This window comes from Poecilia mexicana, unplaced genomic scaffold (genome assembly GCF_051168715.1).
Source record: "Poecilia mexicana isolate PSO_F unplaced genomic scaffold, ASM5116871v1 scaffold_4, whole genome shotgun sequence".
NCBI lineage: Eukaryota > Metazoa > Chordata > Actinopteri > Cyprinodontiformes > Poeciliidae > Poecilia > Poecilia mexicana.
In genome coordinates, this window is record NW_028263373.1 from 28,326,315 (window position 1) to 28,350,565 (window position 24,251).

Sequence of the window (24,251 nt, forward strand, 5' to 3'; positions counted from 1 at the left end):
ATTCAAGGTCTTATTTAGACATACAAATTTAAAACTAAGCATGAATGGACACTAATTAGTGGAGATCCACAGCTGGTGGGAGAATCTAACAGAAAGCTATTAATGAAAAATTTAATGTTTTCAGATGGTCAGAACTTAAAAGACCTTGAATAGAAATGTGCACAACACTTCATATGCCAGTAAAGGAAACTGAAAAAGTAATTATGTACTAGTGTGTGTCGGTCTGTCAAACACACAAAGTTGGTAAGTGAAATAGTTGAAAGGGTGTGAATATTTCTGTATGTGTTGCAGCTTAAAGTTACCAAGTGTGAGAAGAAACTATGAAAATCCCAAAATATGCCTGATATCTACATGAGCACCAATTGGCAGCTTATCAGAGCAGAAAAACCATCCAGTGTCTTAAAGTCATATTTTATCATTTCAATAAGAAAACCAGTTCTGTACAGACAGACTTGAGCTCTTCTATTCTGCATTTACAAAAGAAAATTGTCACTTTAATTGCAACAGCTGAAAGTACTCACACTTTATAGCTTTCTCTAACATTCGAACAGTTCAGACTCTTCAGCTGCAGCACATGCAGCCGCAGAGACCGAGAGGTGGATTCCCACCTGTAAAAACACAAACAGAAAACACGAGGTCAACATGAGGTCAACATGAGGAAACTGATCCCAGCCCGACTGCCGTCTAGAAACGCTCTTCGACCAGAACAGACTTACAGCAGTCCTAGCTGGATCTGGGTGGGCTCGCTTGCAGGGGACGTCTCTTTGGCGTATAAAACCTCGTCGTACTCCTCTGGCCTGTGGAACCAAAACAACGCATCCACAGGTTTCAGCAAGACAAAGTGAAGTATTTTCAAGACCCTGTTAATACCTCCTTGAATGAAATTTAAGACATGAAAATCTGTCGATGTGTGAGATTCTGCTGCGTTACGATCAAACGCAGCAAAAACACGAACATTTCTGGGCTCTGTTTGGTTGTGTGTTTCACACACAGCGTCTGTGTGTGTGTGTGTGTGTGTGTGTGTGTGTGTGTGTGTGTGTGTGTGTGTGTGTGTGTGTGTGTGTGTGTGCACGTGGCTCTCTACAGCTTTCACCCTCATAATGCAGAGCTTAAAAGTTTGCTTTAGCACAGAAAGTAGCAGGTTTGCCAACAGAAATCAGTCAACGGTGAAAAACTCGAGCCAACTGGAGCTAAAACTGATCTTTGCTCTAGAGCAGTGGTTCTTAACCTTTTTTGAGGTACCGAACCCACCAGTTTCATATGCAGATTCACTGAACCCTTCTGTAGTGATGAATAAAATATAATTTTAGATAAATGAATTAAAGATTTTTTAAGGGTTCGCAGAAAATCTGTTTTCTTTCCATGCTGAAACAAGTTGCAGAAATCACTTCAGGACACGCAGTAGTTGAATCGGTTTCTAACTAACCTGATTCCTGTGGGGATTAGCTGTTGCTTTCAATTCAAAGGCAGCAACAACATATTGTTCCTGTTAATGTTCTTTTTAACAGCTCTCTCACCTTTTACCCCACGCCTCGAACACGCCGCTGTCCGTGGCCAGAGCGTCCTCGGAAACCCCCGCCGAGACTCGCCTGGCTCTCCTGCTGTTCCGGTTGCCGCTGTTGCCCCGTAGCGTCACCCCTAGCAACAGAGGAGTAGAAAATCTGGATATACTACGGCTGAAGAGATTAATTGATTAAAGATGTAATAGTCAGGTAATTTAGTAAATCGATTAATTGTTAACTGGAGAATACAGACTGAAAAAAAAATAAAAATAAAAAATCAATCTGTTGAAACAAAAACACCACAAGGAGAGCAGCACAAAGCCAGAACTGTACAGAACACATTTAGTATTTAAGATAAAAGAAAAAAAAAGGTTGTAAATATGTTTAACCCAGAACTCCTCTAGTAGCATTGTAACTTTAGCTGCACTTCTGTAAAAACAAAAATTATTTAACACCTTTTGAATCTGATTTTTAATTGGTTAATAGTCGTGTCAGCAGGTTAGCACTACGCTGTATAGATGGCAAGTCAAGCAGGAAGAGCTGAGCTTCTCACAATGATCAATCATCCACTAATGGAATATTCTCTTGTTGCAATTCAGGAAGTGAAATATTTTATTAATTTTTAATTATGTGCATCTTTTAATGCATTTCTAATTGTGTACAAAAAAGCCTTAAAATGCAACAAAAAAAATCTACAGAGTGTTCCAAACTTTTTATCCGATTAATCGTCAGAATAAATTGATAGAAAAATCAAAAATTGAAATTGTTAGTTGCAGCTCTAGAATATTCCAGATTAGTTTCTGTAGTTTATAGGAGGGCAGAGGGCTGCACTGCGCCTACCTGTGGAGGTGAAGGCCGTCTGAGCCCCGCTCTCTCTCTGGCTCTTGATGTCCAGCTGGTGCAGCGCGGCGAGGCTCGCCATGTCCTCGCCGCCCATCAGGACGCCGTGCGACACGCTTTGCGCCCGCAGCTCCTCCAGCAGGCCGCGCCCTGCCTGCTCCATGTACTCCTCCGTCATCTGGGTGAGAGGGCAGTCCGGCGGCGCCGAGTGGTACGGCGTGTCCATGGGCGAGCTGGGCGGAGACAGGGACGAGAGCGAGGAGCGGGAGGAGAGGGAGGCCAGGGACTGCGGGGTGTCGTGCGAGCGCTTGCTCTTGCTCTGAGCCAGATACTCGGGGCTTAAGACCGAGCAGTCTCTGGACGCGCTCTCCGGGGGCAGCAGGTAACGGACGTGGGGGTCGAGGGGCTCCGCTGCCCCCTCGTGGCGCTCGTACTGCGGCACGCCGTAGATGTCGCTGAAGCTGATGGAGCTGAGGGAGCCGCGGCTGGACGTCAGGGAGCCCCGGCTGGAGGCCAGAGAGCCGCGGCTGCTGCTGGAGGAGACCGTCAGGGAGCTGGCAGACAGGCTGGGGACAGACCAGAGACGGCTCTGAAGACACTGTCCAGAGGGTTTTTATTCTCTATCCTCAGTTCACTGACTGTAAAAACACAGCTTAGTAATCAAGTATGGATTTCCTCTACAACATGAGTTAGAAAAGCTCTTTGAAAGGGGCAGAATAACGCAATTCCTGTCACATAATGCTATTTTCTAGCACAATCAATTAACTATGCTACTTTAGTTGCTATGAAAATGTTATATCAAATATGGCTTAAAATGAATTTGACTTCATAATTGGAATTGGGTCTCTGTCTCTTTAAGAAACTCCTGCTTTATCTGAAACTCCACCTTCAGGAAGTCACCACAACATGGCTCCTTTATTAACTCTAACGTCTTTACTAGTGTTGCACTGAGCAGTAGCTCCTATAATGAGCTAAGCAGCTCCACCAGGTGTTTGCTAATTGCTGCTGGCTAGTCTGAAGGAGCTGAGTGGAGGTGTACGGATGCTGGAAACATCTGAGGAGGAGCTTTGCCCTCGAAGGCAGGACTAGGTTCACTCAGGTGTTTTCCAATGGTTGCCATGAAGATTAAAGGATTTCTCAAACATGCAAGAAAGAATCAAGGCAACACTCCAGAGGTATGTTTTTGATGAGAGAATATAACATGATCTAAAGCTAAAAAAAAGTGGATTTTACATGATGCTGCCCCCTTAAGAACGATCTCCTGTAAAGTTACCTGATCAGAGGTATTTTTGAGTCAGTTTGTTTTTGGGAGGATTCTTGGTGAAATATTGACTTCAAACAAACAGAAGCACCGGTCATGAAACAAAGTTGTCAAACAGCCGAGTAGCTCATGTGAGGCTGACTGCTTTTGCAGGAAAGCAGCAGCGTGCGGCTCACCTCTTCAGCTGGGAATGAAGGTAGGTGGTGATACGCGTGGCCTCCTGCAGCTGCCTGAGCAGGACGTTCCTCTTCTCCTGCTGCAGCAACCTGTCGGCAGGAGAAACCAAAGCGCAACGACGACGTCAGCCGACTCGGTTGGCGGTGCGTCAAACGCGCAAGCAGAATCGGCCTTGAGGGATTTGTATTCCTGCCATCTCACCTCTGATTGGCTCCCTGGCTCTGGATGGTGTGGGCTCTCTGCACCTCCTCCTCCAGCTTGGCGCGCTCCTCCTCCAGCTGCTGCTGCGTCTCGGCTGCGAGCGGCTGCTTGCTGACCAGGATGAGCTCCTGCAGGAGGGCCTCCTTCTCGCGCAGGAGCTGCAGGAAGTCCCTGTCGCGGTCCGCCTCGGCGCGGCCCGACCAGCTCTCGCTGTCGAGCTGCGCGAGTTGGTGCTGGATGCTCTGCACCCTGACAGGACAGCAAGACAGTCAGTTCTCTCATTTACTCCTCATACTTGGGACTCTTGCAGTCAGGAATGGGTAAGTACAGCTACTTTTTTCAGTCATGTTGGAAGGGAAAATGACAGAGTTAAAGTTCACATGCTGAGGTCCAGAAGGAGACCAAAAGAAACCAAACATTTATGTAAATACTAGATATGTTATCAACAAGCTAACAGTTTCAGTGTTGTGCAGTTATTCCATATACTTAATCAGCTATGATGAAGATGGTCGCGTTGCCACAAACTTCAGTGTTTGGTTATCCGAGACAGACAACCGCGAAAATTGACAGGCCAGTGTAACGCTACAAAGTGATATTCACAGAAGTTTCCCATCTAATCTGAAAGAGCTTGAGGTATTTTGCACAAAAGAAAACAAAAGAAAGCTGGCAAAATGTGCAAACCTGACCCTTCAGACTTGAAGTTTAATTTAGCTGTTCACTCAGGGAAGCTTAATACAAATCCTAGTCTTTTGTTTCAAAAACCTCTACAATCTGTGTTGGTGCAGAAAAATAAATAAAACACAGGTAGACTTCCAGAAACTAAATTTAGTATATTACATTTTAAGTTTTCCATACTGCAAAACATAAATAAAAAAAAAAAAAAACAGTTTCTCATTTTCTGTGTATAAACTGTGAATTTAAATCCCTGCATGTCCTGTCCAGTTTTGTATGATTAATATTTTGTCTGAAAGACTGTTTTAATACTATAACCGAACAGCTTTTGAGTGTTTATTAATAAGAATTTCTGTATATTTTTTCCTTTTACTTAGTTTGGTTATGCCAATAAAGTTGCTGTCTTTATAGTCATAACTAAAAAGTTATTTGCGCTAACCCTTAGGCAGTGATCATAAACATTGCTTTCAATAAAGAACTACATTGTATTTAGCAGAGCCTAATAATATTAGCCCAGTTATTAGTGAAATATTTTTCAACAGTGGGCACACTTCTGCTGATTCTCTACTAGTGGAGCAAAATTTTTGTTTAGCGCTTTTGCTAACTTTGAAAACGTTAGCTCTCCCTAAATGAATGTTTCAGGGTAAATTCTAAAGCACTAGTTTATTTGGCGGCTTTGTAAAATTTAAGCTAAACAATGTTCAACATCTGTGTTCACTAGTAATGATTCTTCAAGTAGTTGTTACACATTTATATTCATGCTCTTATTTTGAAATGGACTGCTAACACAGCAGTTCCATTTCCTCAGGTTCCCCGTTTTCTTTCCTCCAACGATTTCAAACAAGAAAATATGAAACAGACAGAAAAAGATTTAAATGCAGTATCTAAGGGAATTTTAAAAGATACAACTTATAATGTCAACATTAAAAATTGATGTATCTTTCAAAGTCAGATATAATTTGAACTGAAGTTAGCACTTTAGCATTAGCTTTGGCTAAATACCATATTGGTGTAGTGCTTTAAGGTTAGGGAAACTACCTTTTTATAGTTAGTTGAGCCCACCACTAATTTTCAATTTGTTGAATTTTAAAAATAGCAGGAAAAATATTTTAGGTAGCAGGTTTTTGTAAAAGTAACTCTTCCTTTATCTAAATGAATTCAGGCATGGAAAATGGTAAAAAACACGCCGTAGCAACAGAAATCTTTTAACTGATCAACTTCTAATAAATATTTAAAAACAAAAGTTTCTAAAAAGCTACTTGTAACCATCAACACAGAGCAATATTAACTCTGCTGGCAGAACTCAACATGCGTTTACTCTGAACAAGTATTTATGGCAACAGGAAGTCAACAGCGCTGGGCTCCTGCAGGTGGAAACTGACTGGGAGGTTCACTCGGACCTGAAACAATCTCGGGAATCGCTCTGTCAGCCAATAAAATAATCGGTTTATATGAGCTGGATTTCAGAAGAAGTGACTCAGCATGAAAGTTTCCCTTCTTTGCTGCTCTGACTCTGATGTCATGGCTTGGCACTGCTGTTGGTGGGTCCCCACAGCAACATGAGTCTCATAAAAACGATTACGATTGAGCCGGTGTAATGACACGGCCTTCTTTTTGTGTCCCCAATTAGACGACACACAAGCCCTTTTTTGACACCGCAGTGTCAAGCGTGGTCTAATGGCGTCATTTAAAAGCACAGCTTGTATTTTGGGCCACCTTGTGGAGGACCAGGCTGTGCGCTGCGGCTGGGCGGTGGGCAGTCCTATTCTGGCTGAGCACACAAAGGCAGCACACAGTCAGCAGCAGCACAGCCAGTGAAGAATGTGACCACCCAGCTCTTTCTGCTGGCCAGACATCCCTCGGCGGCCGATGGACCCAAATACTATTCATAACTCGTCCTCCCACCCTTCCAGGGGCCAGTATTCGGAGGTGGTGGTGGGGAGAGGGAGGGGTGCGTTGCTGCAGGGGTTAGTGATTCGGTGCTGCATGCTTCTGCGTCTCAGTGCTACCACTGACAAAACAAACAGCTGGGCAGACTTACTTCTTCTTGGCTTCTTCGTACTGCCAGTTGAGCTTGACTTTGTCCACCAAATGGGAAGAATCTTGGGAACCATACTTCAGAAAGGAAAACGCAAAATGTTAACATGGCCTGATAACTCAGATGAGCACTGAAACGATTAATCGATTATTGAAATAATTGTCAACTAATTTAGTTATTGATTAATCATTAACTGGAGCATACAGAGTCAAATAAAGGCCATTTGCTGAAAGAACAAGACACTCAGAGCAGTAATAAAGCCAAAACTGTACAAATGTATATATATATTTTTGCGTTTAAGATTAAAATAAACATCTGAATATGTTCTAGCCAGAACTCTGGTAGTTTTAAGCTACATCTGATTCAAATTCTCTACAAACCAAAATCTCCTATTAAGCATCTTTTGCTGTCCAATTATTAATAGGTTAATTGAAAAAAATGTCAAACCATAAATGATCAGCGTACAATAAAGAAATGTTCTGTTATTCCACGTTAGACAATTACAAAGTTTAAACATTTTCTAACTTAAAACAGGACTTGAATTACTTGTTTACTTGCATCTTTTAACATGTTTACAATTCTGTATAAATTAACTTAAATGGTTGAATGAAAAAATCTGGAGAATTCGCCCATTTTATTTTAACTGATTAGCCGTTCAATTAATCAATAGAACAATCGATTACAAAAATAATCAATAGTTGCAGCTCGGATAGCACAACCAAACCTACAAAGTTATTCGCTGGAGACGTTATGAGATTAATACACGCAGCCGACCTCCGTATAAATCAGATATTAAGGCAGTTGTGTGACCCCTGACCTCTCCCATGATGTCCGTCTGGCAGCCGGTTTCGCAGTACTGCTGCGGATTGTACGGGTCGCCAGCGGTGGCGGCGCTGATCGCCACCTCGCCAGCTGCGTCGCCGATGGACAGGCTGCTCTGGAAGTTGGCAGTCAGCTTAGCCAGGCTCTGAAAAACAGAAAATTAATATTCAGATAAATCTTTACATTCAAAAGACAGACATTCAAACAACTTCAGCCTGAAAGCAGACTGGAAGAAATCAACAAAACCCTTAAACTGCTTCCAGAGGCCGTTTGTTTGACCTTCATTAGACGTGTAAAAGTAGAAAAGTTTTAATCTTTAAAAGAAACATGAAGGTCGGACCGGTAAAGACAGAAGCTTCTGGAACATTGTTCTCTGGACAGAAAACATGTTTGGCATAAACCAAATACTGACATCACTCTACGTTTTCCTATGCTGCTTTTTTTAATATACATTTTACTTATTTAAAAAAAAATAAAGATTCAGTTTTTTTGTTTGTTTTTATCTCCAATCAAAATCAGTTCCTTTATCAGAGCTAACAATGTCTGAAGGTTTCGTCACTCAGTGGAAGCAGAACAGTAGACGGAAACGGACACTAGAGGTCAGCATCAAATATGCTAACTGCCGGTGCGCCTGCTGTGGGTGGAGTGAGGAGGAGGCAGTCACCTGGATGAGGTCCTGCCTCTCCTTCTCGCCTGTGCTGATGGACTTCTTGATGCTGCGCAGCTCGCTGAAGATGGCCTGAGCCTCGTCCAGCTTGTAGTTCGTCTGACTGGAGGACATCTTCCTATCAATCCTGAAGGAAAACATCAAACATGTTCGCTTAGCAGACAAGTAGCTCTTAAGATTTCATTTGATTCATTTCCAGTATCTGTGAAGATAGTGGAAGTGAATCACTATTTAGGATACATCTGACAAAATACAATTGCGCATCTTTTTCCTACCTGATGAATAAAAATTTCAAACTGATTTTAACTGTTGTATTTTTGCAAGTCATTTTGTTAAACTTGACAAAGAAAAGCAAAAACAAAAGGAATCTGTAAAGGAGAAGGAATTTCTGTGGGAGGTTTCGTTCATCAATAAAGCAACGGTTTATTTTTAGGTTTTGGGCCGTTTCAGTCATGAGACACCAGAGGCGAGATTCTGTTTTCAGACGTTCTTCCAGGCTTTCCCAGGTTTAGTAAGCGAGATATGATTTTTAGAGCCAGCTCACTCACAATGCGCCAACAGGAAGTGAATAAGTCCAATCACACTGCAGGCCTCCTCAAGTGTGCAAACATTGCGCTTTTTCACATTAGACTCCTTGCATTTAGAAAGTTTTTTTACGCAAGCGGCCGACAATGTTGAAATCAAGTTGACTTCAAGATAATAAATCTGAAAAGTGTGGCATGCATTTTTCATATTAAGCAGGCATTCCCCAAAACTTCTGAACATCATTAACTAAATACTAAAAAAAATCCCATTAGGTGAAATAAAGACATAATCAAAGCAGTAATTAATCTAAATCTGTGTGCATAATATATAAATTTTTTATTTAAGATAAAAACCTTGCGAACATATTCTACCCAGAACTCCTAAAGTGGTATAGTTTTATGTTAACATTTACAAAGAAAATGCTACGAAAAGGATCAAGTTATTTGCACTTTTAAATGAATTTCTAATGCATAAGAAAGTGGTTAAACGAAACATCTGCAGAATGTGCCATTTTTTAAACTAAATCCCGTTAACTGATTAATTGATAAATAAAATAAGGGTTGGTTGTGTAGGGGTGGAGTTGGGAGGGCGCGGCGTGGTTAGCTCTCCTGCTAACTTCACTCTCCTTCAGCAGCAGGTTCTGTCCATCCTGACGCAGAAACAGACTCTGCTTCGTCTCTCCTCTCCAACTCTCTGGTGGAGCCTGCGAGGTTCAAACTTATGTACCCAGAACAAAAATTTTTTAAAACTACCACTCAGTGCCAACCACCCTATAGGCTCGCATTTCCTTCAGTCTGCCGAGGCGTGACGACAATCCACCAGGATGTCAGCTGGACAAGCCGTGAAAGCGTTTGTGAAACTCACAAAGATAAGGAGGTGCAAAGATGAAAGATAGCCTAAACCCCAACTCCTGACTTCTTTAAGGGTCGTAGTAATGATTATTATCGAGTGGGTTTGGTTTGGGGGTGGAGGGTGTACACCAGAAACTGTATCAGCTTATCTGATGTGGTGAACAATTTGCTCTATTGCTGATCACAGCTAAAATTAACCAGAAAAAAAACAAACACAACAACAGCCTGAAGGGTCACTCCTGTTCTGAACCCAAGCAATCCGCACAGAACAATGGGACGCGCACAGACCAGCAAACAAAGTCACAGACACGCCTACGAGCACGTATACACATCGCAGCACTCAGTGTTTCTCTCTTTTTTGCAAGCTGTGTATTCTTCCTGACTATTCTGGGAATCACTTGAGTTGCGTATTATCTAAGAGATAAGGAACTTCTTTGCCAGGACTCAGGAAGTGCAAAGGAATTTGCAGTCAGATCTCTCTGTGTTTTTGAAAGCCGCTTTAGAGCCGCCCCTCCCCATCCCCTCCGTGGAACAACTTCCTCTCTCCAGGCTGAGCCTTGGCTCCCTGCACTCCACTGGTGCATCCTCTTCCTGAGGTGGAGTCCCCTTTTCCATCAAAAAGAAAAAAGAAAAAAAAACTCCCTCCATTTGGCTTTTCTCAAAAGCTCTCTTTTCCCCCTCTCGCTCAGCGAGGTGGAGCTTCTATTTCTAACATGAAATTTGGAATGGCTCAGAAATCTTCCCAGCACAGAGAGATGGTTTGTGTGTGCACGCGCGTGTGTGTGTGTGTGTGAGAGTCTGAAAGCAAAACATTAAAAGAAAGAAAACAAAAGAATCAAATTCATAAATCTTAAGAACCTTCCTCCTTTCAGTCATTGGAACTACTTTAAAGGGTGTTTTATATGTTAAAGGGCCACTTTAAACCTTAAAATCTGCAACCAATTGGAGGAGAAGAAGAAGAGGAGGAGGAGACAGAAACACAGAGACAGGGATGAAACTGAACTTTGTGGACGAGACCAAACAGAGGGAATAAAAGAGGGAAGAGGCTGCTGGGTGGGGAGCAGCCGGGCCAAGTGTAGGAAGGAGAAGGTTGGCTGTGGGAGGAAGGGTGGACCGGGAACGAACACACAGAAACACACAGAAGCAGAGAAACACTCACTCCTGAAGGGTCTCCACTCCCATTTCCTTATACTGCAGCTCCTGCTTCACCTGGGCCAGCTCCTGCTTCAGTCTGGAGAGCTGCGGACACAAGCAAGCACCTGGTTACCATGGTGAACAATGGACTCCTCTCACTGCCACCGACAAAAACTGCCGAATCATGACTACTGGCACGGAGGAATGCTCGACTGTGTTTGTACAGAGGTGCACACACACACACCCAGATCTTCTCTCTTGAAGAGGTTTTGGACTGAAGCGTGGAAACCTTGACCCCGACCAGCGGCGGCCGACAAACGTGCCGCGGCTTTAACAGTCTTGAAATTCAAATCGGAACGGATTAATAAAATTTAGTGCCGCTCAGCATTGCAAGAGAAACTCAAAATAAAAACTGAGATAAAAGAACAAACTTAGAAGTGCTTTTCCAATCAAGTTCTCACCAAAACCAGGAAGTGAGAGAACACCTATCCAGTTTTACAGTCCTTGCTCAGAGAACAGACATTAAAACATTTTTATAAATATGTTTATAGTAGTTTATAAATCACTGAATGGCTTAACATCAACCTTCTAGACCTCTCAGGTCTTCTGGTTCTGGTTCTGCTCTGCATCCCCAGAACCAAAAATGGAGAAGCATCATTCAGCTTCTATGCGCCACTAATCTGGAACAAACTTCCAGAAAACTGAAAAACTGCCAAAACACTGACTTATTTAAATCAAGGCTAAAAATCCACGTTTAGAAGTTGAGTTTGATTCATAGTAACTGAACTTTGATCAACATATCTGATGTAACCCTGAAAACATCCCAACGGTGGAATCGGACATGACTTTGACCGTATTTTCTTAGCAAAGGATGAAATTACAAATTTTCTATCACCGCGTTTGTAAGTCATGAGACGGTAGAGAAAGTGTGACCAGAGGAATCTCCAGCTCTGTGGAGCGCAGCGTTACCACTAAATCACTAAAAGTAAATTTTAGTCTAAATTGCGTAACATGGTCAAACGGCATCAATACTGCCACAGGTAGGCAAAACTAAAATGCAAAAACATCATGGTTAAAGTAACGCTCTGCCACACCAACAAGCAGATATAGAGATGCATCAATCAGATGACGGTAAGTTTCCACTTTCCTCGTCTCTAACTGGTCGATTTGAAGTTTTGATCAAGATTTCCCCAAAGAAAAACAAAGGAGAAGAAACGCATTTTAGGTCGTTTATGAATCAAATAGAAGATGTAGATTTGCGCCCCTCAGGCTGGCAGCACATTGGAGTGGATCGTTTACTCTGACATATTGAAATGATTTTTATGTTCTGGATGCTGAGCAGCTGGGTTGATTTTTGTCGATACTTTTTATACTTTGCTCATCTTTTATGATGTGTAACCATAGCAACAGGGCGATTTACAACTGATTAACATCGCAAAAGCAGAAACCATAGATAACCAGCGTCTTCAGTCAGAGGCTTCTTCAGATTCACTGTAATACAGACTGCTACAGGAGATCCTTCCTGCCCACAGCCATCACCATCTACAACAACTCTGAAGAAAATTGAATGAATAAGAATTACAGCAGCATTTGATTTCCTTTTGGGATCAATAAAGTATGTTTGAATTGAACTGAATGTAAATTTATGCAATGAAGCCCAGATTACTAACCTGTTTCTGACCAACTGTGTGTTGTTTGTTATTGGCACTTATTGACCCGGATAAGGGGGGGTTCTTTGTTTTGAGGCATTTTGTCTTATTTATTGACCACCGATCAGAGCAGATCAAGGAAAAAAGGGCCAATTCTGATCTTTGAGTGATTGATCGATGCATCTCTGATAAAATGTAACCAACTAAAAACCTAAATTAGCAAAACCCTGAACGTCTGACCCCACCCTGCTGAAGAATGGCTTTGGAATAATAATCAGTTCTTATGCAGCTTTAAAATCTGGGATTTCTTCGTCATCTGGACGTGTTTTAACACGGCTCTCGTTTGCTTCAGCAGACGGATTTACACAGCGACACTCCCCCCCCCCCCCACTCATTTTTGCGACACAACTCTGCTTTAAAATGACCCTGATCCAGGAAATATCCTGACCCGTGCTATTGATCTCAGGGTTAACGTCCAACCTTGCCCTGCAAGTCCTGGGCCTCTCCTGACCCTTTGATGATGACCTCACCGTTGTCCTCCGGAGGCCCCAGACCAGAGCCATGGTATCCTGTAGGGGCCACACCCCGGAGCCCCCGAAGCGCCCCTCACCACATCCCATTGTTCTCCATCGATAGCAACTCACCCGCTCTCGTTTGCAGGCTATTTCCGCTTTGATTTGATCAGGATCGTATTTCGCACTTGAAGACGAGCCGGAAAAAGCTGCAGACGCATAAAGGAGAGAGAAGAGAGAGTTAGTGGCTGAGCTGTAATAGTGAGGTCTCCTCGTGTTTCCTGGGAGCCGAGCCCCCCTGGAAGCGTTGTGAGGGGGTCAGTGGGTGAACTGGGTGGAGGTGCTAAAACAAGAGGGTGGAGTGAGGAAAGAAATGAGGATTTGGAAGAATTTTTATAGATTTAGATCTCCCCCAGTGAGTGAGGAGTTATGAGCAGTGTAGCATGTGCAGGTCAGATAACAAGGACAGCTCACAAAAGGGTGAGCTATATAGATTTAGAATTTTATTGCAATATTTTATGGTAATGATACAGATTATGATGTTACTTATTTCTTAGCCAACTGAATGGCTGTGGCTTTCAGGTGGGCCTGTATCGTATATCATGATGTTGATTTATCACTGTCACGATACATTTTGTCAGTGTTTCAGAAAAAACAAAACTGACATCTGAAATGTTACTTTTGCCATTTTCTCCAGTGTTTCACAAGAGCATCAGTAATATTAGATTCAAAAGTATGATTACTGCTGCAATTTAGTGAAAAAAAATAACTGGCAAGAATCTCATTTCAAATGGGAATGTTTTTCAATATTCGTTTGTGGTGCTATGGATGCTGTACCATGCCATCAGAGCCATACAGTTAAATATTTTTTTTTTATTATAGTCTTTACTGTTATCACAAAAGTGCCACAAAATATCAAGATAAAATTCCAAATCCTTCTCGCCCAGGCCTACTGTGACTGCATGGCACCACCAACACAAATAGTGTTCTTGGAAAAACATTCCCATTTGAAATGGGCTACTGTTCAGGACCCAATCTTACTAAGAGTGTGATTTATGTCATTGAACTGCACACAGTAACTGCATTTTCACATTTGATATTTATTGATGCAGTGGAGAAAGTAGCAAAAGTAACATTTCAGATAATACTGTCAATTTAGTTTTTTATTAACTGAAATTGACAACTGAAATTTATCGTGACAACGGTGAATCAAAAATGATAATCACAACAAATGCCCGATTATGAGCTCAGGTCATCGTTTGATTATGTGGGATCCTCAGATATATTCTTCTCTCCCCTCCATCCAGTCTCGACATTGGTGATCCTTACTGCTGGTGGTGGAGTGGTTGTCCCCAGAAAGCTCGTTCAATCGCAGCATCTCCCGCTGAGCCAGCTCAAGTCGCTGCTGCTTGATCAGGTACATCTCCTTCTTGGCGTTGAGGGCCTCCTGGGCCACCACAAGATACTCCTTCAACATGCGCTCCTGCTCCTGCCGCCATTGTGTCCGCGGGTTCTCGATCTGGGTGGTTTCTGACAAAAAAAAAACAAAAAAACAAACAAGTGAGATTCATCACCGATAATTGAGTTTTAAAATTAAGAAATACTTCAAAATAATTTTGTGGAATTTGATCATTCAAATCAAATAATTTAATTGTGTACTAATAAAGCGCATAGCAAACCTAAATGGTGTTTCTTGGGTATTATAATAAAAATATGTATATGACCGATGATAGAAAAGAGGAAAACATTAGCTCTGTTTGCTAAAGTTCTGTTTTACCAGAAAAAGTTCATGCAGATGGTTTGAGGATTCTGACAGTAGCCGAGTTTCCATTGACCAGATAAATGTGCAGATTGGAATTATGAAATTAAATTCACTAAATGGGAACATGGCAATTTAAAAAAAATAAAAAAAGGCAAAACATTTGAGCTAGGGTGAGGTGTTTTTTGGTCGAATAGAAATTAATTCACAAAACTGCCATGAAAACACTTTCACATCACGTGATTAATAACTGGACGTTACTACTGGCTGAAATGACAAGACGACAGGAAGTGGTACGATGGTAGTGCAACATGTTTTTTTTTAATGACTTATTGTGTGAACAATCTTATTTAATGGAAACACCACAATTGAGAAATTGTGTTTTTTTGACAGTTGAATATTGACAAAGTTTTGTACACATTTGTAATGGAAACCCAGTTGGGGAATAAAGCATATTTCCAGCAGCATCTCTGAAATGGATCCTGTACCCTGGGCAGGGAAACTCCAGTGATGCTTTCAGCTCCTCTCACCATCCTCTGCACAACTACAATAAGAAGTTGAGACCAAAGAGATGTACTCACTGTTGATGTGGTCGATGTAGTAAACTCCCACTTGTTGGTCGTAAACCTCCTCCCACCCCAGAGGCAGCTCATCTCCAACACAGTCGGCAAACGTTAGCGGTTTTGTGATCCTGGAATAAAAATGGTTACAAAAATGGAGATCATTTAGCTATGATATTAAATATCTTACACTTTGTTTCACATAAGGCAAAAGCTGCTTTTTTCTTCTATTTTTAGTGAACAGAAGCATCATTTGAGCCCTTAAGAACTAAGAATTCTGGCATAATGATGAACAAAGCAGCAGAGAAGTATCAAAACATGCATTTTCCCACCCAATTATCTAATTTTTTTTTCTATTACCATAAAGACGCCTGCAGGGTTTTCTGCCTCATTATGTAAATGGAGTTTAGTCAGTTAATGGAGATAAAAAGTCAACATTCAACCACAGGTTGAACCTGTTATTTCAGCAACAATTTTACAGACTCCAAAATAGGAAATTGTAGTAGAAAAAGATCCACATTTGGCCGATTTGGGACACAAAATGTAAAGTATGCACATTGAAAAGGCATGGGCTGGCATAATAAAACTGCTGGTAGAAATAATTCATGAGATTCACACAAAAATAAAAATATTTGTCATCTTTTTTTATGTCCATTTTTGTTTGTAGCATTTTAAATTGTAGTACTGTAACCTTCTGTCAGCCAGCTAACCAAGATCATTGCTAAACCTCAGGATGCCTTATTACCAGCTCTTTCCAATGACTGGCTGCTGCCAGGAAGACACAGGAAGATGCAATTTTATATTTTGTAGATTTGTTCTAAAGAAGTATGTTTTTTTTTTCTTTTTTTTCATCCAGAAACATCATGGAACATCCAGAAACATCATGGATGTTTCTGTGTTTTTGCACCACCTTAGATTGATTAATTCAAAGAGAACTGAACACCTTGGCATGAAGAATAGAAACTCAAGGCACCGTCCTCCAAAATGGGTCTGAAGCTGAATTACTGCCTGAAGAAGTTCAGGAGGACAGTATTAAAAACAACCATCTCACCGGCTAACACACATGTATTTTTTAGAAAGAAAAAAAAACAAAAAAAAAAAAAAAACACAAGACCAGAATTAGACATGAAATGCTGAGAATGTCTTCTGGGACAGCAAGACAAACGTTCGTCAAAACCACTGAAGCACATCAATGAACAAACTTCAAAATGAGCTAAATGCGATAGCCTTGACCAGCACTAAACCTCAACTATTTCTAGATGTTTTCACAGAGTGTGAATTTATGTTTTAACGTAGTGTCTACCTAGTTTGTCAGAGTCCCACACGGTAAAGCTAGCTGTTAAATTTAAGTGTTGCTAATGAGAGCTACCAGGCTAGCTTAAACAATGTTGTAGCTTCTGGTTAACTACACAGCTTATAGTTTAATTTAGCCAAAAAGATTACTTTTAGATACAACATAATACCCATCTGAACCACTTTGAAGTACCAAGGCAGAAAATGTGAGCAATATGCTGATTGTATAGCTTAACAAGCTAGCGACTACTACGAACAGCAGCTGAACATTCTCTGCATTTTAAGTATATAAAGATCAAAAACATAATTTGAACAGCACAATGTCTGACAATTGATTCAATGAGCTAAAATTAGTCAGAAGTGCAAATAAAACAGACGTTTTATTTTTCTTGTTGTATTGGATTATGGGTCAGGATTGGTGGCAAACAGACTTTCAGTCAACATTTGATAATTTTCTTCACTTTCTGGATTTCCCATTTCAGAGATCAAATGAAAGGCACCACATAAGCAGATACAAATTTAACAAAAATCAAATCCTGTTTAGACAAATTATTGCTTTTGCCATTATCGTTTTGGAGGTGAAATATTGTTTTAAGTAGGGCTGAAACGATTCCTCGAATGATTCGAGTACCTCGATGTTTTATTAGTTAGCGCACCGTGTTCCGGCCGGGACTTCATTTGCGTTGCGCGGAGCTCTCACTTCCGCCTCTGAGTTGTTGACAAAAGCTAAGTCTCAGCGGCATAAAGTCCAATCTTCAAGATTGGCCCGTGGGGATTTTATTGATTGATGATAATGCCCGACTTTTTATCGTTTTCGGGGAACCAATAAGCATCCTTAAAATGACTGGGGGAATGCGTGGAGTACGCAGCATTTCTCCTCCGGGGCTGCTGGTTGAAAGCGAACGGCGGGAAGAGCGCTGAGGTGAGCGGATAGACTGAGCAGGGCGGGCGGCTGAGTAGCTGATGCTTACCGTGTAAATGTAGCTTTACCGACGAACCGCACAATAAATTTTATATCCCGGTCTGAAGAAACGGGTGGCGGAGCGCATCGTACATGGCTGGTAGATGAGTTTCTGAGTGTGACCAGTGAAGGTGTCGTAAATATCCCGTATTGCTTCCCCCCGTGTTCGTCCCCCGGTCTAACGGTTCGTCAGTCCGCTGGTCTATTTCCTCCCCTCCACCCCATGTTCGTTCATTCGCCCTCTCCTCCCACTCCAGGCGGCATTTCCCGTATTTTCAAACCCAAAGCGTGACAGGTTAGGTGGCAAGGTGAGTTTAATTAATCTATTAAACTCACTGAAGATGAATACATAAACTAAAAGCTGGATTGTAGACATTTTTTATAAGCATATTTGTGAGCCTGCCTCTTTATTAAAATCAATATAATTTCAGATTTTTCTATAACTTTTCTTCTGGTTAACTTAGAAAGTGAGCTATTATTGTTACAGGTTAGTTTTCTAAACTACAAAAAAGCAACTGTTAGGGATGCTCAAATATGAAAAATTGGACTGATATTGATATCTGATAGTAACACCGGTATTATGCCAGATTTACCAATATTTCATTTTATAATTTTTTTTCCGATTACTCGATTAATCGTAAGAATAATCGATAGATTACTCGATTACTAAAATATTCGTTTACAACAGCCCTAGTTTTAAGCTTTTCCTATTCATTAAAATGCATGAATAAAAACATAAAAACATTTTGAAGCTTTTTCACAATGCCAGCTACACAGAAATATTTATATTTTAATCACCAAATTACCAGTACACATAACAGTGAACAGGTTGGCATTAAAACCAGTAGCTAATCACCATCAATCACAGAGATCCTTGTACTCTGAGCATGAGGCCTGGTAACTGGCAAGGTATGCATACAATGACGGGACTGCAAAGCGAGAGTAGCCGAGACATTCTGCTCTGCATTCCTCAGGAGACACACGCTTCAGCTTTCCTCTCCCAAAAACCTACTGCACTGGATCTCACTTCCGCTTTCTTTTCTCTGTCAACAAAATGGTTTTCAGGCACGACGCCGTCGGCGCTCAAGACACATGCTGCTGATTCAAATTAGAAGAAGGCACTGCGTTAGTCAGCCGCTGTCTCTCTCTCAAAAAAAAAAAAAAAAAAAAAGGACATTACGAAAGAGGGCGTACTCATAAAAATGTCTGATGTTCCAATAAAAGTATCAAGGAGCGGTGCTGAATCACACGCCGTGATGAATGAGTTGGGCTTGCCAAAAACAATCAGGGCTTCAAATTCAATGAACTGCCTTAGCATTTCACATATTTTGGGGGAATTCAACAGGTTAGGTTTGTTCGACATTCCAGAGATGTAAAGTAGCAGTCCAGAATGTTACGAGTGTGGGTTTCCTCATGTTTTCATTTATTTCCTCAAACACTGATGAAACAATGAACTCACTGAAGTTAAACATACAAACTTACATAAATCAGTAGGTCAGGGTAAGAAAATTATGCAATTGAGTAATAGCATAAAATATATTCTGCACCTGTAAAAGGCTTCAAACCGCTTTAACTTTTGTCACACGACAACCACAAGCTTTAAGGTTTTACACGGGCATTTTAAGTCAAAGACCAACACAAAGTACAGCACATTTCTGATGAGATTAAAAACATTTTTGTCCTCAAATGCAAGGAAGAAAAGGGACAAATATGGCTTTCTGCAATGCGATATGTACTGAAAAAAAATAAATCCAGTGCAACCACCTGCCTTTAAAAGTAATTGCATTGAGTCCACCTGTTTAATGGACTCATTAGTTTTGGCATACAGCTGTTCTGAGAGACCAACCAGCCAACAGCACTAGACAAAGAAGTCTGAAAATACTTCAGTGATGAGTTATTTAGATAACATTTTTCCAACTAAGGATGAACAGGGACCTGGACAGACAGATCATACACAATAGAAGTGTTTTGACCAAGACTGTATAAAATACATTTAAATCACAATCTTGATAGACAATCCAGTGTACAAGTTATCCTTGAATGAACTCCTCTGGTGTCACATGCTTCTCAACATTTGGTCTGACTGAATGCTGCAGGCGGCCGCATTTGGACTGAACCCGATTCTTCTCCAGTAGCGGTGACGTTTACATTCGGGTTGACGTCGTTTCAGATTGCACCAGCATGAGGAATTGAGTTTAGTGTAAAACGAGCTGCAGCGAATGCCTTATCGCTGCTGCAAATCACATGTGAAACCCTGGCGCTTTCAAACGGAGGATGTTGGTGACAGCTGGGAGTGCTCTGTATTGTTTGATGTTTTTTTAAAGTAGTGTGACGGACTGTAACGCCATGCACTTAGTTCTGCACATAAACGTTATTTGCACACGTTTAGGTTTAAAACGCCGTATTCATTCAGAACAGGAGGCCTGTATCAATAACTTTCAGTAAATGTAACATCAAGTGAGATTTTGAGAAAATGGAAAGACAATGGATCTCCTATAGAAACATGGCCGTCTTTAACCACTGCGGCTCTGGAGGAGCTGCAAGGATCCACAACTCAGATGGAAGAATTTGTCAAAGGGACAAGTATTATTGGTATTGATACAACAAGGCCATGAGAAGTCCAATGTGCCATGTGACTGCTGCAGCATATTTAGACCAATCAAAAAGATCCTTCATGGTTAATTAGCTTATTTTGGGCAAGAAGATTAGGGTCACAGAAAAACAAAGTTGATTCTGATCTCAGAATATTAAAATCAAAATTCTGAGATTAAAGTCTTTTTTTCAGTGGCCCTAATCCTCTTGTAAACCCAACCTGTTAATGTTCTGTTTCTTTATGTTCAGTCAGAACATAAATCTGGAGAAAATAATCAAATCTGAATCCATGTCTAGAGTTTCAATCTCAGCTACAAAGATGTTGATATCATTTCTCGGTAACATTTTATTTGAAGGGGGTGAATAAGACTGATAACACCGTCATGAACATGAATAAGCCTTCATGAATATTTGACTGTCAAAGCATCATTCGGTAAATTATGACACTTAATACAAAGTTGACATTCAAAATACCTTTATGACAACTTGACATTAAACAAGAAAACATTACCGATATAAATTTGTTATAAAAGTATTACTGATTGCACTTTAAAAATTAGGTAACTTTGTGTTATTAAAGGTAAAGTTTAAACAGTAATGATTTCCTGGTTAATGTCAAGTTGTCAAAAGACATTTTGAATAATGTCATCTTTGTATTAAGTGTCAATTTACCAAATGACACTTTATGACAGTCAAATTCATGAAGGCTTATTCATAAACATGACATGTCATGACAGTCTTATTCACCCCCTTCAAATAAAGTGTTACCCATTTCTCCAAGACATTGCATTGAAAATATACATTTTTTCCACAATAATTCACTTAAGTTTGAACAACCCTTATTTGACTCAAACAATGATCAGAAGATAAAAAGAAAAGACATGCTTCATATAACTCCGTGACAGACGACCGGTGGCATGATGGCGGTGGGTTAAAAGGAGCTGCACAAGTGGAGTTTGGAGACAAAGCAAACAAGGCCACGCTCCTTACCTGCTGCTGCTCTGAGTGTTTGTGAAAGGCAAACAAATGTCCAGACACTAACTGCTCTTTAAATACTTGGACAAGAAGCAATCAGACAGCATGAGAAATACTTTAGCTTGGAGGTTTTACTCAAGTACAAAGGTAAAAAACCTCCAAAATAAAACAGGAGTTTCAAATGAAGGAGTTGTGCTATTCTCGGAGTAAAAACAGAAAAACAAAGGAAAAGGAGGAAAGTTCAGAAGACGCATGGGGATGTGGGAAGCTACATGACGTCAGAGAGAGTTTAATCCCAAACTGCCCTCTGACCCAGCGACGGAGACAAAGACAGTGAAGGGGGGGAAGAAAAAAAAAAAAAAAAAAAAAAAAAACATGTCCTCCACTCACAGCTCTGAGTCTCTGAATGTTTGGTTTGTTACGCAGTCTTGTGACAGCGCCGTCTGTGTTCCAACTCATGTCTTGGGAGAGTCTAACCGCTGCCGGGCGGTCTCTTAAAGAGACGGGCGCACAGCAGGACGGAGCGGAGCGGAGCGGGGGTGTGTGATGACACCCGTCTAAAGAGCGGGTGTCAGCCAATTCATATGAAAAGTTTATGAAAATATTTTTAGAGATTAACCTCAGTCTGTGTCTGGGAGAGAAATCCTTGAGTCATTCTCCCGTCAGGCTGGCATGGTGACCTGGACTAAACCTGGGAGTGCTGACAGCGTGAAATGGCCAACACCAAATTAACTTGCCTTTGGCTTTTAGGGTTATAAAAGGCTTTTCATAATAACTATATTTATACACCGTCATTATAAAAGGCAGCTGGAGGATTAGCGTAACTAAACAGCGAGTGTCCGAAGGGGAGCATTAAGGAATGTTCTTGCCCTGCGAGTCATTAGGTGGCCAATGCTTATAGAAATATCCCACATCTTCACGGTCCACATTTAAAGACGGCCTTTAAAGCGGTTTAAGACATAATGCAGCGCAGCATTAATGGCTCCGAGCGGTTTCCAGAGGACCATCACCGACTTTAGTTCCCAAAATTCCTTAAGGTTTTTTGAAGTTTATAATCTTTTTTTGGTTGAAATGTTGGGTATAAATGACAAGTCTGTAATTATTATTAGCCTCTGGATCTACAACTAGAACTGCAGCAAACTTGGCAGACATGAGCTAGAAGGCAGACTGGCTACCCTCCACTCTCTTTGCTCATCGTCTTTTTGTGTTGTGGCTTTTTTTAGCTCTTAAATACATTTTGTTATGGATCGAGTCTCCAGGAGAGCAGAAAAGCTGAATTTAGTGTCTTCTAGAGCTGCATAGATATCTTTGTATTTTGTTTGAGTCATTTTTTTTTATCCGTTCAGTTTTTGACCCATTACATCACAGTATTTACTGTGGAACTGCTGAACAAGGTCATGGACTTCCAGTTTACCAATCTTGCAAATCTGCCATTTATTCAATCATTTCAGATTTATTCATTTCCATCAGCAGTGTAGAGGACACTTTAAATCTGTAAAAAAAAATTCCTCGACATGACACCATGGCCAAATATAATGATGGGTTTGGAAGATGCACTGAAAAACTAATACAAGTCATCAGAGCTCAGACTACCGTCTTTGACCTGGTTAATCCATTTGATGACATTTGCCTGCAGCATACAATTTTGTGCTGGAAAGCAGCTCATCATTTACAAATTATATATCCTGTCATTTATGAAGGACAATGTAGTGACTGGCCTGTTTGATGCACCACCAACAAACTACATCTGCTGCCAACTCTTAAATCACCTCCTCCCTCTCATCACGCCTCAAACTTTCAAAACAGGAGCCATTCAAACACCAATACATATTGGACAATTAGTTTAAATGCAGTGTTTTCACCTCATTTATACAAATATTTAAAACAAAAAAAGCAATTATTCCTACTGCTGCCAAAATGCAGCAGTAGGAATAAGTAACAGACTTAAGAGGAAGCAGCCTTTTGAATATTTCAAAACAAAACTAATCAATAATTATCGATAGACTGATGGGATGCATCGTCTATCGATTCCAACCACATCACCCAGTCCTACAACAAAGTGGGACATGCTTTATCAGCCAGCTGGGCAGCAGTGCACAGGAAAAGGCGAAGCTGAATAACTTTATGCTCACTTGTAAACTGTGGCTGGTTCTGTAGACCTTGGTACCGATAACCAACCCACACATTTGAAGCCACAAGTGAATAAACACCAAAATGTCAAACACTACATTGAAATTACAGATAGATACTAGTCTTCCAAATTCACACACAATTTAAAGAAAAGACTTTTTTGTGCCGTTTCTAACTTTTGTTGAAAGTAGGTACAGATGTTTTTATTTTCAATGCTTTTCACCATCATCATCATCATCTCTTTGGTCACAGACAACAGGAAGTGAGGCAGTCATCTAAAGACTGAGGAAAAGCAGAACGTGAAAACGACAAGCATGTTCAGCTGTGGAGGGACGAGATGTTCCGGGGTTTGCTCGTGTCTCAGATAAACATATTTGGTTGTCGGACACATTTGCTAATTCTAGAATAATCTGAGCCATTTTGGGTCGTCCCAGAGGATATTTCCATCTCCACAGCTCCCTCCCAACAGCCCCACGCCTGGCGTCGGGCTGCTGCATGGGAAAGGCATGTGAAACTGGAGTCTTGAGCGGCCGGTGAAGTTGGGTCGTCCCCAACAGCTAGTCGCTGCACCTGGGCAGCAACAGCAATTCTCCACAAAGGGAACAGATCTCCCCAAAGAAAGAATATCATTTCATCACAGGATCCAAATAAGATGTTTCCATTATCAAGGTATGTCAAGGATGTAAAATGTTAGGTTCTCTGTTATTGCATCTAGTTCTCTTTTTGGTAGCACACAGATGTGAAGCAATTTATGACAAACTGAACATGTTTAAGTCTGAGGGACCATCAGTTTTGTGGTTGTCTACATTTTTTTCCAGGTGAATCATGTTTAAATTTCTCATCGTTTTTCTCAGGAAAACCTCCAACAGCATGACCGTAACCTCCTTTCGTCTTTGGTAAGAGATCACAAGTGATTCCTCCTACTAGCTCTAGACTCAAGTTTGTTTTGGTTGCATTTACCCAGAATACCCTGCACTATAATCCACTTCCTGCTTTCAGAGTGGTCTCTGGTCTGCTTGCATCTGCAATCGAACCCAGACCCAGGTTTTTTTTTTTTAGGGAATCAGAATTGGCTTCGTCAGTCCACAGAGTTTGAACATTCAAATTTCCTGAAAAGAACCAGACTTTCT

The 24,251-nt window shown here is 41.0% G+C and overlaps 1 protein-coding gene across 1 annotated transcript in view; it reads right to left on the minus strand.

Annotated features, from left to right (window-relative positions):
- The window catches only part of wwc3 (WWC family member 3), a 42,933-nt gene that overhangs the window by 9,356 nt on the left and 9,326 nt on the right, over positions 1–24,251 (minus strand). The window contains exons 2-14 of the mRNA XM_015012793.2: positions 15,192–15,301; positions 14,181–14,381; positions 12,984–13,060; positions 10,716–10,795; positions 8,178–8,307; positions 7,509–7,658; positions 6,695–6,768; positions 3,982–4,230; positions 3,780–3,869; positions 2,343–2,908; positions 1,518–1,638; positions 717–797; positions 522–608 (exon numbers count right to left, since the gene is read on the minus strand). Of these exons, the coding sequence (XP_014868279.2) occupies positions 522–608; positions 717–797; positions 1,518–1,638; positions 2,343–2,908; positions 3,780–3,869; positions 3,982–4,230; positions 6,695–6,768; positions 7,509–7,658; positions 8,178–8,307; positions 10,716–10,795; positions 12,984–13,060; positions 14,181–14,381; positions 15,192–15,301 (2,016 nt within the window). The remainder of the gene's footprint in view (positions 1–521; positions 609–716; positions 798–1,517; positions 1,639–2,342; positions 2,909–3,779; positions 3,870–3,981; positions 4,231–6,694; positions 6,769–7,508; positions 7,659–8,177; positions 8,308–10,715; positions 10,796–12,983; positions 13,061–14,180; positions 14,382–15,191; positions 15,302–24,251) is intronic.